At 35.9% G+C, this 14870-nt stretch overlaps 2 protein-coding genes across 2 annotated transcripts; one reads left to right on the top strand and one right to left on the bottom strand.

Moving 5' to 3' along the window:
* The first annotated feature begins 334 nt into the window (after positions 1–334).
* On the top strand, positions 335–3139 carry LOC114737693 (uncharacterized protein At1g66480-like). The gene is made up of 3 exons (XM_028925649.1): positions 335–435; positions 849–1523; positions 2683–3139. Exons 2-3 carry the CDS (start codon positions 867–869, stop codon positions 2752–2754), a joined length of 729 nt encoding a protein of 242 aa, XP_028781482.1. The 5' UTR covers positions 335–435; positions 849–866; the 3' UTR covers positions 2755–3139.
* Positions 3140–6511: 3372 nt separating this feature from the next.
* Positions 6512–14465, bottom strand: LOC114737686 (putative 1-phosphatidylinositol-3-phosphate 5-kinase FAB1C). The gene is made up of 12 exons (XM_028925641.1): positions 12954–14465; positions 11949–12734; positions 11705–11858; positions 11259–11603; positions 10322–11080; positions 9900–10231; positions 9700–9823; positions 9413–9565; positions 9103–9306; positions 7855–9030; positions 7485–7751; positions 6512–6953 (listed from the first exon to the last, which is right to left on the bottom strand). The coding sequence occupies exons 1-12, from the start codon at positions 13523–13525 to the stop codon at positions 6699–6701; spliced, it is 5127 nt and encodes a 1708-aa protein (XP_028781474.1). The 5' UTR covers positions 13526–14465; the 3' UTR covers positions 6512–6698.
* Between the last annotated feature and the right edge of the window lie 405 nt (positions 14466–14870).

Here is a 14870-nt window from a genome sequence, read left to right as displayed (position 1 = left end):
TATGAAATTTACAAAAAAAGCTGTTTTGTCAATTTTGTTAGAAAAATTAATTGCGATAATTTTTTATTAAACATTTGATGAAAAATATTTTAAGTTTTTTTAAAAAAATTCTACTTAAATTTTCTCCCTTAAGAAGTAAGAACAACAAAACTTTGCCCGAGCTCTGAAGTCCAAAAATCCTTGTAAATCGTCGCCGTGATTAGCGTCTCTCACCGATTCGTTATTCTTGCGAAGTTGCGAATTCAGAGCACAAGCCTAATTATCTTCATTAATTATGTCATGATTCGAAGATTTTGTTCTTGAAAATATGAGATTGAGACCCTTGGAAATTGAAATGATGCGACTGGACGCTCTCGTTGAAGGCGAAACAACGGTAGTTGAGAGATGAAGAAGCCGCGAGAGAAATGAACAGAAGCAACGGCTTTTCAATTCAAAGTAACGCATGTGCTTCTTTTGGCTTTTTTCATTACTATATTATGTGCCCTAGTGGTTTCTCTCGTTCAGGATTTTCGTCAAACAACTGTCGGTATTCAAAAAAATGCCTTCTTTATTGACCAATGGCCCCTCCTCATATCAACAACTACCCATAAAACCATGCCCTTGTCCCACCACCCACCATCTCTCTCATCCTAGTTTTTATAATAAGCGCTTTTAATTTGTTTCGTTTGTAAGGATTAGCTTTGTTCGTGTTTTTATCGGCCTCCAAGGACCCCTTTTTTCTGTACTGTGTCTGTCCTCTGTTGTATCTCACAGACCCAAGTAATTAGATTTGTCTTTGTTCGTATTTATCATCCTCCGAGGACTCATTGTTCTGTATTATACCTGTCGTCTGTTGTTGTATCTCACAGACCCAAGGAATACACCAAATGGGTAACAGTTTAGGAGGGAACAAAACCACAAAGGTGATGAAAATTGATGGAGAGACAATGAAGCTGAAGACCCCAGTGAAAGCTGGGGATGTGTTGAAGAATCATCCAGGTCTTGTTTTGCTTGATTCCGAGGCAGTGAAGCATTATGGTGTTAGAGCAAAGCCTTTGGAAGCACACAAGGATTTAGAGCCGAAGAGGCTATATTTTCTTGTGGAGCCTCCTAAAGGAACAGCTCCTCCGAGGAGAGTCCGTTCTGGGATCAACATGAGTGCCAGAGATCGCCTTGAGAACTTAATGCTGGCTAGGAGGTCTGCTTCTGACCTTTCCATCATGAAGCAGAATAGTGATCCTATTGGCAAAGAGGGGTCTGAGAATGGTAAGGTGAAGCTCAAGTTGAAACTTCCAAAGGCAGAGGTGGAGAAGTTGATTAGAGAAAGCAAAGATGAGGCTGAAGCAGCACAGAAGATTATGGGTCTGTACGTGGCTGCCGCCTCAGCCTCAGCCGCCACCACCACCTCCACCACGAACACCAGCAGCAGCAGCAGCGGTAGAGACAGTGAGAATGAAAGTGCGGAAAGTGGGGAGCTGATAGAGCAGAACGTGCATTTGAAAGTTGGTAGAAGCAGAGTTAGAGAGAGTAACAAGCCACGTGAAGTAAGTTTTCCAGGACTCTAATGAAGATAACTCTTTCATGCCTTAACGGTCCTATTTTGCTTTTAGCTCACAATAAGTTTTAGATTCTTTGAAAATCTGTTAGGCAGGGATTTCGTGCTTCATGATTGATGAGATATGCTTCTTGATCATTTAGTTTTATGACTTGGCTTTTGGCAGACAAGAAGTTTTAGATTTGATGAAATACGCTTCATATTTTTTAACCTAAGTGATTTGTTCCAAAAGTATGAGACCAGTGGATGCAATCATAGAGATGGCATTTTTATTTTCTATTTTGTAAAGTACTAGAATCCAAAAGACCGTTGCAATCATTTTCATTTGAGAAAATAGGGAAAACAGATGAGATTCCTCCTTATCAAGCACATTTTCTGACGTATATGTCTGTTTTAGAATATTGATTAACATAATAATAGAGTTTGCCATACTCATTGGTAAAGTTTTTCTCCTCCAAGACATTTAAAACTATATTTATTCATCATAAATATAAATATATATATCATTTCTGTATTTTCTGTCTTCAGTTAAAAAAGTTAATTATTGTCTGAACAATCATAGAATTATAAGGTGGATTGTCAGTGACCTGCGAGAGACAGAAAGAGATTTCATCTCTACTTGTAGATTAATGGCCAACTTATATTGAAAATTTGAGTGAAACTAAATTCCCTATCAAAAGGTGATCCATTAAGTCAATACTTTTGTTGACAATTCAAAAAGCAGAGGAACATGATTGACATATAAGGAGTATTAGGTAGATTTTGTCTGTGACAGGTAGATTAATTCAATAGAACACCCTACTAGCACTCTGCTAGTAAGCTTCGTTCTATACATCTCTTGATTTTTCTCACGATTAATTTATTTATTTATAAACCCATTATGTAATATAAGAAATATATATATATATATACATTGGCACCATATAGATTTTCTTCGCATTCATAGTGTGAATTCTAGCTTTGTAGATAGGCCATGCTTATAGGTTAGATGCTGAGTCCTTTTCAATTTGTTGGCTATGCGCGTCAAAGAAGCACTTGTCATTGAACTATTTGTACTTTATATAAGCTTCTACTACTAAATCTTAAGGTCAAGTATTTGGGAGAATCTGCAACCACTAAACTGTTTTTTTCGTATTTGGACATTCCAGAAATTGCAGAAAAGGGTCAGTTTTATGCCAATCACTCATCAAGGAGGAAGAGAAATGGTGGTGGCTTCATAGTGGGACTTCTCAGTTCATACGCAACCTGAAAGGAGATTTTCTGATGCTTAGTTAAAATAAAGACTGAGTAATGCTATTTGTGCCTGTTCTTCTCATACTTTATGGATGTGTACCAAAAGTTTCCGTTTGGACCAGTTTGTACTCTTGATGAGATATACAAAACTTACAGATGTAAGTAATTGGAAGCCTAGGTATCATGTGTATATATATGGCATTACTCACTATATGTAATATAATGAGTATATTTTGGAGTTAATTTATAAGCTCTGTGAAACCAATTCAGTGAGAGAGGCAGAAGATGATGGGGGAGGATAGGTTAGCTGTTGATCTTTGTACTTCTGTAAGTCTCTCTTTAATGAATGGATTTCAGTTGTCATTCAAAAAACAAAACAGAGACAGAAATCATTACGTATATTTGGTTTCACATAGCTTTGGTGATTTCTAACATGAAATTAATTACACTCCGTATGAGTTTCTGAAGAAATGTTTACCTTCTAAAAAAAAAAATTACTAACTAATCTTAAGACCTTACTTGAGAATGAGTTTCTTATTATTTAACACTAATGAGAATATAATTAGCTTTTTTAACATCCATCTTTTAAGACCATCAATTATGTTCTCTCATATTTATTTTTAAAGTGCCACCTAACTAACAGCTTTTTAGATAAACAAATGGAGAATCATGCTACAATAATGAAAAGCAGCATCTGGACTGCATAGTGTATTTTTGAAGTTTTTTTTTTTTTTTGCCAACTTGAAGTTGAAGTTTTGATTCTCAAGCTTCAAGGAGCAAAAAGTTCTTTCGTCCATTTTTCAAACTTGGTAGAAGTTATAAATATTTTTTTTCCACACAGCGATTGATAATGACATATAGCACTGACTCATTTTTAATTACTAAATGTATTGAACAAATTACGGTCTGTTTGGTTTACAACCACCAATACTGTTTATTTTGACTACTCCCAAATAACCCACGTTGCCAATTTGGGTTTGTGACTCAAACGCAAAGTCTACGAGTAAGAAAATAGCTTTGATTTTGGTTCCTCTAATAAAGAAAAAAGAAAAGGAAAGGAAAAGGAAAAGTCGTATTAAAATGTAGTTTTAAAATTGAAAGTACAAGGGAAGATCATGTGCAAGTCAATATCGAAGGCTCGTGTAATGGCATGTGCACATGTAATCTCCAAAGCAAATTCCTGACCACTTTCCATATCACACTCACCCACCATGTGCACACAACGCAAGTGGATTTTGCTTTCCTTGATAACCTCAAGCTTCCGTAAGCAACTCATCTTCTTTCCCTTAATTAAAACACAATTTTTCATACATTGCATGAATTCAAAACAAGTAGTACTACTACGCAATTACTTTATCCAATCTTAAATATAAGATCTGATTGAAAGGTTTGTTTTGGTTTTATCTAGGGTAAAATAGCATCTAGTATCCTGATATTATTTTCTAATAACATTCAGTACTCCAATCTTATTTATAACGCATCCAGTACTTAGATTTTATTTTCCTAGTGCATCCAACACTTTGTAATATTATTTTTTAAAATTATGGCCAATGTTCTAGTCTTATTTATAACTTACGGTGCATCTAATAAGATTAAGATATCAAAATCACACACAAAAAAACATCAAAGTGCTGAATACAAATAAATATAAGATCACAATCTACCATTACTAAATTTATAATTTTTTTTCTCATATTATCAAATACTAAAGGAGGGATTCCATCAATAAGAGCATTTTTAATAAAAATGATTAAATGGGCATTTTAGAGAAACTAACACATATTTTTTTATGAATAACTAACTTAATTAATTTTTTTATTAATATAAATTATTTTATCTAAATTTTATATTTAAAGCCAGGAAAGATATATGTTTTTGCCAAATTATCATTTATGAATCATAAATTTATCGAAGATGATGTTGATTTCATTTTATAAAATGAACTGTCGTAGTATAAATCTCTGTTCACATTCTAGCCGCTTTTACCACTTAACTTGACAATATTTTTTATTTATTTATATGATTATCTGACTTATGGTATTATTAGATTATATATGAACAATAATTCTTTCAAGGTAATTAAGAGTTTTAAATCCCCAACTTTGTTTAAAAGAAATCGGATCCTATTCATTTAATTTAACCACGTTTTATTGACCTTGATGTATTTTGACTTCAACTTTGTAAAGCTCTAATTAATTCCAGTTATGCAGGAATTATGAAATAATAAATACTTTTTTTTCAGTCACCCTTGGATTATGAAGACTTTTACTTTTTCTTGCATTCCCACTGCTTGTAGATTAGAAACTCAAGCAATAAATTAATATATAATAATAATAATAATAACGGATAAAATGTAAAAAAAAAAAACCCTCAAAAAATGAATGTTAAATTTTAAAATTTTAAATCAAAAATTACTATAAAAATATGTTAACATTTACTTTTCGAATATAATCTCTTTTTTTTTACAAGAGTAGTAAACAATATTAATTTAAAATTTTAAAATTTAACAGTCTTTTTAGAGGGTTTTTCCAGATATAAAACTTGTTTCTCAAAACCTAAGATGATGGGAATATATTAACCTGAAAAAGTAAATAGGAGAGAGAATGTTGAGGTCAACACACGTTAAAGCTAAGGATCAACCTTGCGATGATATCAATACATCTGCATTCTAACAACCACATAAAAGTGATTATTATCCTGTTAAAATCATTACAATCACAAGCATTATAAAATATCATTAAAATCACATGCATTGCTTGTGTCCTTAATATCTCAATAATCATATTAACATACTGAAAATTAGACTGGTTATTAAACTAATCAATGAAATGTATTGCCTATATCCTTAATATCTCAATAACCTGAGTTGGATTTCAATATATGGATCCTGTTATTCATAGATCATGAACAATACAATTCATTGTCCAACGTCTTCGCAACCCCCTGAAAAAAAATGTGGTTTAGCCATATATTGTCTCACCAAAAGAGGATATCCGAGGGCTAAGGATGTGTTTGAATTGACAGTGGCAAAAGTAACTTTCATTCCATCTGACTTGTGCAAGCATAAGTTACGATAAAAGTCAGTTAATATAATGTAATTTATGTTTGAATTGACTTTTATAAAAATCAGTTTGAAAAATTAAAACTTATTTAGATAGATAATAAAAAAGTAAGTTTAAATGTAAAATAACTTAAAATAGCATAAATTTTAAAATAACTCTTAAGCTAAAATATAATCTAATGATACATATAAACATTTTAGAAAGATTATATAATTTATTTAGTTTTCTTAATCTGTTCAAATTAACCTATTAGGGTCTTATATTAAGAAGTGAAGGTACTGTATCATATGTATATAATTTCATGAAATTTAGAAAAATAATAAATTAAAATAATTAAGTCTTATTAGTTAATTTTTCTCTTTAAAAAAAAAACACATCAAATTATCGGGTCAAGAAAAGACCCACTTAAATCCCTCTATCTTTCTTTTCATCTTTATTGCTTTCTTGCTTTCTCTCTCCCGTTTGTGATAGAAGAAGCTCAAATTTTTAGCTTTTCTTTCATCGAGGCTTTTTCCCATAAGCTCATTTACTTCCATCTTGGATCCAAACATCATTTTACCTACAAATCACACACTAAGCACCATGTACAGTTTTCAAGGCACGTTTGAGAGGCTCAAGCAGCGCTCCAAACACGCTCCAAGTTGTCAAGGAATGAAACTCAAAGCTTGTGATACACACAGTATAGAAGGAATCTTCACAATTTCATTAAGCTCTAGTTAAAGAATAAGTTTCAAGGTTAGAATACACTGCCGAGGGATGTATGAACAATTAATAATACGCCGCCAACTTACCCTTATTAACCAATGAATGCATTGTGTCAGGAAAAATGAGATCATTATCATCATCATCATAATACATTTTCAGGCATGTCATGAAGACCATTGATCTGGTAGAGTGAGGAAGTAGGTAGTCATCGCCTTCCTGAACCTTTTCTTGTACTGCTTAGGAGAAACAATGGTGGGAGCAGCATTCTTTGGACCACCTAGTATCCCGGCTGCCTTCACCCACGTCTCCAGATGTTTGTCCCATGTATACTGTCTCATGAAGTCAATTATGCCCAGAACCAGCTCTTTTCGTTCATCATCAACCCCAACCAACAATGAGTAATCCATGACATCCACAGACTGCAAAAAGAATTTGAGGATTTGAGTAACATCTACATGTAATAGAAAAACTGCAACAAATGAGCAATACGACTCATTCTTCAACTCCGTGTAAAAACCGCCAGAAATGCTGTGGAAGGCCATTTTTACCCAGAAGTTTAGATTGTTAAAATCAGGCTAGTAAAAGAGTTTACGATCTCTAACAAGTTTTCCTGCACAAATCTTCTAAATTCAAAGTGTAAATTGTGAACAGAACAGAGTAAAAATTCTCTGCCCAAAATCTAGTGTCAGGACTCATGGTTGTAATTATTCTCAAGAGTTCATTAAATAAAACTAGTGGTAATGTTACTGATGATAGTGACCAAGAGGGAAGTTCGAAGCTAAAGCATAAACTTCTCAAAACCCAATAAAAGCCCTTACAGCTGCAAGACCCTTGCCGTATCAGACATTCAGAACATTCAAATTCTAAAGGCTTTAATAAAAACGCCAACGGAAGTGAAAACCTCGAAGCATATAAATTTAATTAAAGATCCAGAATGAACCGTTACTCACTGCCAGAAAGGATGTGTCATTCCAAATGGCTCTCTCAAGGCTCCTCTTGGCCTTGCTCCCAAGGAATATGGGCTTCGTTCTTAAGGCTTCTAACAAGTTCATGTCTAACATGACTTTGTTTGTCCCCGTTGTATCTGGGTTGTACCTAGATCTCTCTGAGCCTTTAAGATCATATACCCTTGCTATATTTCTCTTATAAAAGAGATTCTCCATTACCATCACATCTATTTTTGTTTCCTTCCCGCCTTTCGGGTATTTGACAGTGACCTGTTGCCAAAAATGAAAAACAATAGAGATTTTACACCATAATTCTACAATTCCTAAAAGCTGCTTAAAGTCGAGATCACCAAGCCATAGAATGAAGCCTCACCTGATAAATACCAAGAATTTTGGCAAGGCAAGTCGGGCTTCCTGAGTTGAGAGATTCTGTTAGATACTTGAAATACTGAGGTGCAAATTCTTCAAAAGAATCTAATTCTGTCTTTGTGACTTGCTTAATAATAAATCTTTCATCCAACGATTTGGCAAAATATACATTACTTTTGCCTCCTTGTGCCCTCCACCTCCTGCACCGGCTTAGAGACCGTATAAGATCAACTTCATTAGGGCAACACTTCTTTCTAAGCAAGTCAAACTGCTTTGCAAAATAACAAGTGACAGAGAAATTCACTTTCCCTCCAGCACCCAACGAGTCATCGCCAAAAGAAATTCGCAAATGTAAAGACTTTTTGGAATCTGAGAGGAGAGTACCAATAGAAGACGGAGCATCTTCAGGCCCATAGTTACCATAATGGATATAATCTAAGTCCAGTGAACCCCAGGCTGAAAAGGTGGAAGTAGCCAAATCTTCTCTGCTTCTCTCACGGTTAATCCAACTCCCATCATGCAGATCCAGCTTATCAGTAACCCAGTCATCATATTCCTTAGAACTGAGGGCATAGGATATTATGCTAGAATAGTCATTATCATAAACAGCAATAACCCTATCACCCCGCTGAGTTTGGGAATGCAGTAATCGAACACCTTCAGATATGCAAGACCCAGAGGTGATGAATGTCGGTATGGTGCTCAATATCAGATTTAGCTTCTGTGCCTCCCATGGCAACATTTGGAACCGGGCCTCCAAAACATTGGAGACGGGATCCCTAACCATACTCCTGTAGTCTCCCGAGGCATGAAAAGATCTGAGTGTTGATAATTGTAATGAGAGTGGCAAGCTTTTCCTAATTTGTTCCTGAACTCTTATAGCTGAATCAAAAGAATGAACTCTCATTGGTGATGGCAGCCTTCTGAAAGAAGGATTATCATTTTGACTAGATGGTTTTATAGATTCAGCCTGGGGACCATCTGTTTGACATGTATGAAGAGGTTCAACGCTTGAAGGTGGTTGATCTGTTCCAGTCCAAGCAGAATCTATTCTCTCAGACAGATTGGATTCATCTGAATTAACTTGCTCTCCATCAGGATGACCCATTGTAGATGGTTCAGGAGCACAAGGTTTGTGCGCCTCATCCTGCTGTTTGACCATATGACTTTCCAAAGGTTCCTGCAATTTCAAAGGATGAAGGTTATTTGGCCGAAGCCCACTGTCATAAATGCAAATTGAAACACCTCTTACTTCTTTAACGTCTTCACAAGACTTGTTTCCGTGCTTAATACTGGAAGTAGCACTCCTTTTAATAAGAGAATCCAAGGAATAAAGCCGGTGATCCCATACGTGTGAATCAATTAGAAGAGAACGTTTTAAGCGATTTAGTTCAAGAACATCTAAATCTATCTTCCCTGGTTGTGAGGTCTCTGATTTGGCTGATTGTAGCAAACTCTGTACACAAATACAAAAGACCTAATGATAAACATAATTGTCAATAGGCACATATGCAACTTGCACCATACAATGTATAATGGACCAGTTATTTAGTTCAACTCACTTGATAATCATTTCTTTCTTCTCTAAGCATATCTTTTAGCCCAGTTATATGGTTATGAATGTCACACGAATCTGCAGGAAATGGACTCTTTTTCTCCAAGCTTTCAAGCACATCCGATATCTCCCGGTACAAGGTTTCAACATTACTCAAAAGCTGTAGAAGAAAAAGAATTAAATTAAATTTTGATGCCAAGAAGCAGAAAAAAAATCAAAACATCCAACATACACATTATTCGTGCGACATTGACAAATTGAAACCAAACAAGAAAATTGTTATCTAAAAGTAACCTCTCTAGACTCCTTTCTAATCCACTCCTCCTGAATGTGATCAAATTCCATCACTAATGGAGGCAAATGGACGGAGAGAATATCAATAGGCGAATACCGGAAGAAAGCAACCATGCTTCCAAACCTGTTACATCAGTTCATTTATTAACTTTCAAGTGTCAATAATAAACAATAATGAATCCGTAATCTCAGTGCTTTACCCATAATATCGAAGACAGTCCCTCTGCAAAGAATGGCCACAGGGTGCAACTCGATTGGCAGTTGCATGGTTTGAAAAGCTTAGTTCCAAGAACTTTCCAAAAGACAATCCCCAGGCAGCATCCGACATAACCACTCTTCGGGTTGCAGGGGGAACTCCATCCTCATGAGGACACTTCAGGCAACGGTGCCACATCCAAATCTTGCCATCTCTTTCCCCAGGTAACTTCACAGAGAGAAGGCGCCTAACATTGATTGTAAGATTTCCTTGCTGGTGTGTGTAGCATAGGACATGGGCCTCCACAGGCTCCTTACAAGACCGACAACAAGATGTCTGAGGAAGGAAAACATGAACCAATAATTGTCACTTTAGAATTGAGAGGTGCCAATAACAGTATAGCACAACAAAACAAACATGAGTTACCTCATCAAATAGGTCATCACGAAGATATCTCCCAAGAGGCTTATCAAAAGAGCCATAGAACTTTATCCGCAGCAACCTTGAGTGTTCGCAGATTGTTCCCTTTGATACACAGCGGCTAGAAAAGTACACCAAGATGCTTTGATGACTATCAGTGGCAGAAAAGTATTCACCAGAAAGTTCATCCTCTTCAATATTATCTTTTGTTGATTTAGAAATTTCACCATGCTGGCTCTCCTCTTGAACCATGGATTCTTGCAAGTCTGATTGCGAATGGTTTCTCATGCCATAAGCAAGCATATAGTCCACATCTGATTCATTGCATGAATAAGAATTAACAGATTCTCCAGTCAAATTAGATATTGAAGCATTCTGGAATGCATCAAAATGTATGTTTTCAATTCCAAAATCTCTGGTCCGTGCATCAGAAGGAAAACTGAGATCATCAAGATACTCTGATGCTGATCCCAACCCCTCAAACTTTAATTCAAGACTGTCTAGTTCATCAACTTTAGCCACAGCATCAGCCTCTGGCGGGCTCATTGTTGGAGTGAGGGTGTCAGACATTATAGAGATGTTGGGGTCAGTCATTGACCTATCTGACTCAGCCATTGAGTGTTTCAGTCTTATTTTAGGCAGGGTTGCACCCTCATCAGCAAGGAAGGATGTCTCAAGGGATAAATGATAGGCTGCAAAGACTGCATATTGAACAACATGCTTAATTTTCTTTAGATCTTCACGGCATGCACCTTTCAGTAAGACCTAAAATAAAACCAAAATCAGATACTGATACTTCCACACATCTTCCTGAACGATTACACCTTATATAAAGGGTAGCTTAAAGGAACTTTGAAGAGAAAAATGTAAGAGAAAGCAATGTAAATAATCCTTGTTAATGAATACAAAAAAGTAGAATGCAAAACAAGAAGAAAGAAATTACCGTGCAACCCAAACGCCTAGGACAACCTTCAAAAAACATTAAAGTCTTTGATGACTTCTTGTTTGACTGGTTGCTAGTCTCATGATCTTCTACCATTCTTTCTAACCGGAACAGCTCACAGTGCCCCAATCTTGCTTTAGATAAACTATCCACTGACGGAGTGATAAGTGCGCCAGTGCAGCGGGCTATGCGATCCAGCAATGGCCTTTTCACATTCAACACCAATGAAATTTCCTTTGTCAGCAGGTGTTCCAAGGCACACGGAGCCACACTTTTTTCCACCAGCAAAACATTAGGACGGAGAGCCTCAATTTTTGAAATAATTATCTTCAAATGATCATTTTCCTGCCAGATTTACAAAAGCCAGAAAAAATATATAAACAAACAAATTATCTCCATGAGAATTAAATGTAAGACGAACTCCATTGCTGAACTGAAGAAGGCACCTGCTGCAACAATGTATCAAAAGAAGCCAGTTGGTTTGGAACTTTCTGAAATTCCAGTGCTCCGCCTAACAGAAGCAATCTAGGCTTCGTATACTGTGAGGTCATGCGCTTATGCTTTATATTTTTTGTGCAAACTACACCTTTGATAAGGGTGCTGCGAACATAAAATCCCACAATTTGATAGTTAATCACAAAGAATTGCATAGGAAAATATTTTGCTGGCAAAGTTAGAATTACATAATACCTCTCAGTTGGACTTCCAGTTGCTATACATTTCACCTTTACATAGTCAACAGGATCCATACTACCTCCTTTGCTAGTATCTGGTCTAACATAGTTAGCAGCTTGCCAAGCTAATGTTGCAACTATGTCAAGCCAGTCTTCAGAACCATCTTCCTTACCACCTTTAATACCCTCTCCCTGTAAAAGCTGTAAAACAAGAGCTCTAAAATGACCCTGTATGACGGCTTTTAGTGGTTCCTTGTTCCCCTCATTTTGTTTCTCTTTTGCAGAAAAAACATTAGATAGGCTGCTGTTGGATGAGAACAAGGCTCCTGAGTCACCAACATCATCATCCTCATCATCATATGGAAAGAAAGTACCTTCTGCATCATCATTCTCATCATCAGGCGGAGGGGGGAACCAGATAAGACCACTATTTTCAAAATCCAATGGCCTCTGTGAACTCTCAGACTGGTTCCGAAAAATTGACAAGTCATCAGAAAAATAACCAGTATTATATGCATCCTCAGTCCCTTGTTCAGGCTTTCCTAAAACAGCCGTAGTTTGTTTATCAAAGGGACCATCATACTGAGAGACGGGGATCCTCTCTTGTCCCTGCTGTACAGGAAGCCCAACCCCACAGGAAGTAAAATCAATCCTAGAAGGGCTCTCAGAAGGAGACTTATTGCTGTAAGTCTCATTTTTAGCACTAACACTACTAGTATCTATATTTGAATCATTATGGCAATATGTACTTGCAGAGCTGAAATTGTGCTTCCCAAAATCCTCAGTCCGATCTTCATCGCTCCTACATTCATACACATGCTTTAAGTAAGCATCGCATCTTTTTGAATCACTAACGTTTGTTTGCAGTAACAATAATCATCATTCAGATTTGCAGATCACTTTCACAAATTAAAGCACATCATGTCAAAGCAATTTCTCCAAAACTTCTAAATGAAAAGCCAAAAAACATAAATAAAAGCATACAGCTATTATCCTCTAATTAAGACCAAAAAGTGGTTACCTGCCAGCAGATTGATGAGTAGACACTGAAGATGCAAGAACACCAGATGAATCCATACTACTCTGGAGATAATACCTATAGTCTTGGTCTTGAAAATTGCGTCCAAAATGATTTCCCTGACTCAAATTACAATTCAGAGGAGAACTGATTCTTTCAATTTGGACACTAAAACACGGCGATGGCGGCTCAGGACTTTGTCTGGGACTATCTTGAGGAGAGGCTGAAGGATGCACTTTCTCAACATACTTCCCCTGACCTTCATACTTCCTATCATCACCTGAACAGAACTTGCAGGAGTTGACAGTTTCCCTGATCCCAGGGTTATCATCAGATTGAAGATCAGGAATATCAGAAACTTGCATACATTTCTCACACAACCAGCGGCCACAGCTTTTGCAATTGTACTTGTTTACCATTTCATTGAGGTTTCTATTACACTCACAACACATTTCTCTGCTGTTATTGAGCATATCACTTTTGACTGACAAAACTTGTAAATCACTTCCTCCCCAAGAAACCCAAGACCTCACCTTTTCTATTAGATCTAGTAGCGAACTATCAGGTATTCCCATAACATGTAATCCCCCAACAGAGAATTCAACTAGTGCCTCAAAACAAAACAAAAAATTGTTTAATCTAACTCTTTCTTCTCCTCTTTGAAACTCTAGTATAGGACGACTTCTTTAACAAAACTAAAAGGAAAAAAAAAAATCTGTCCTTTGGCACGGGAAAACTAATTGCTTTAAGTGTCTAAAAATAAGAAATATGTGATAAGTAACGATAGAAACCCACGATAAAATTGGGGATGACTAAAATTATCTAAATCAGATTCCTAATGCTTCTTCTTTTTTTTTGTTTTTTTTTTTTTCCTTTTCGGTAATTTTGAAAACTTAAAAATAGGAGCAAATCCTCCAAGATTCAAATAATATCAAAGGAGGAATCGACGACGAGCGACCAAGACTCACCAATCTAGAACTATTTACACCAAAATCCTAACATGATAACGAAAACCCACGAAACAATTTCCACTATAACAACAAAAACTGAAATTCCTAGAAACCCAGGAAAAGAAAAAAAAAATAGAAACGTAAGTTCGAATGCCAATGACTCCACTAATTAGCCGATCCCTGATTCATCAAGGAAGCATTCAGAAATCGGTTCTGGCACTACCCCATAAATAATCATAAAAAGAAACAAGACCCTTAAGAGAAGATAAGTTTATCTTTTATCGAAAACAAAAAAGTTGAAGTCTTTAATCTGAAACAGAAACAAAACGAAGAAGAAGAAGAAGCAAGAGTAATTTCAGGAAACAACAGATAAAAGAATGAAGGAAGGAACAAGAAACTTTAATCAGTGGGGAGAATGAGAATCAGATGGAGAAAGAGAAGAAGTACGAAGAAGGTTCCCTTTCTACCGGAGTCAGGTCAGCTCGCATCTCAAACAAGACTTCCTTCTTACCCATCTTTCCCGGCGCCACTGCTTTCCCTTTTTAATTTTCCTTTCTTTTCCTTTCTTTTCTTTTTCTTTCACCCACTCTTCCCTCACCTTATTATTATTTATTGATATTATTGATTACTGATTATTAATAATTAATTTTTTTAAAGGCCAAAAAAAAAAAAGAACTCAACATTCTCTCTCCTCTGTTTCTTTTTGAAGTTCTCTCTTTCATCTATTTCTTCCAGAATACATTAAATTAATGATGATGATGATTCCTTCGCAGTTGTTATAGAAAAGTAGATAAAATATTGAATTATTTTAATTCTGAAAAATATATGCCTCTGCCCTTATTGGTCATTATGGGATGCTTAACCAGATTTAATAAATCTTGAAATCGACTTTTTGGTTAATTAATTTCTATTTGGACTATTTTTTAAAGTTTTGCTGGTTTTGATCCATCTTCAAGCTCCCTGTTCATTG

Source organism: Neltuma alba, unplaced genomic scaffold, assembly GCF_004799145.2.
Source record: "Neltuma alba isolate B1F8T4 unplaced genomic scaffold, ASM479914v2 tig00013479_pilon, whole genome shotgun sequence".
NCBI classification, from domain to species: domain Eukaryota; kingdom Viridiplantae; phylum Streptophyta; class Magnoliopsida; order Fabales; family Fabaceae; genus Neltuma; species Neltuma alba.
The sequence above is the reverse complement of the archived record's forward strand: the minus strand, read 5'-3'. Positions and strand labels throughout refer to the sequence as shown.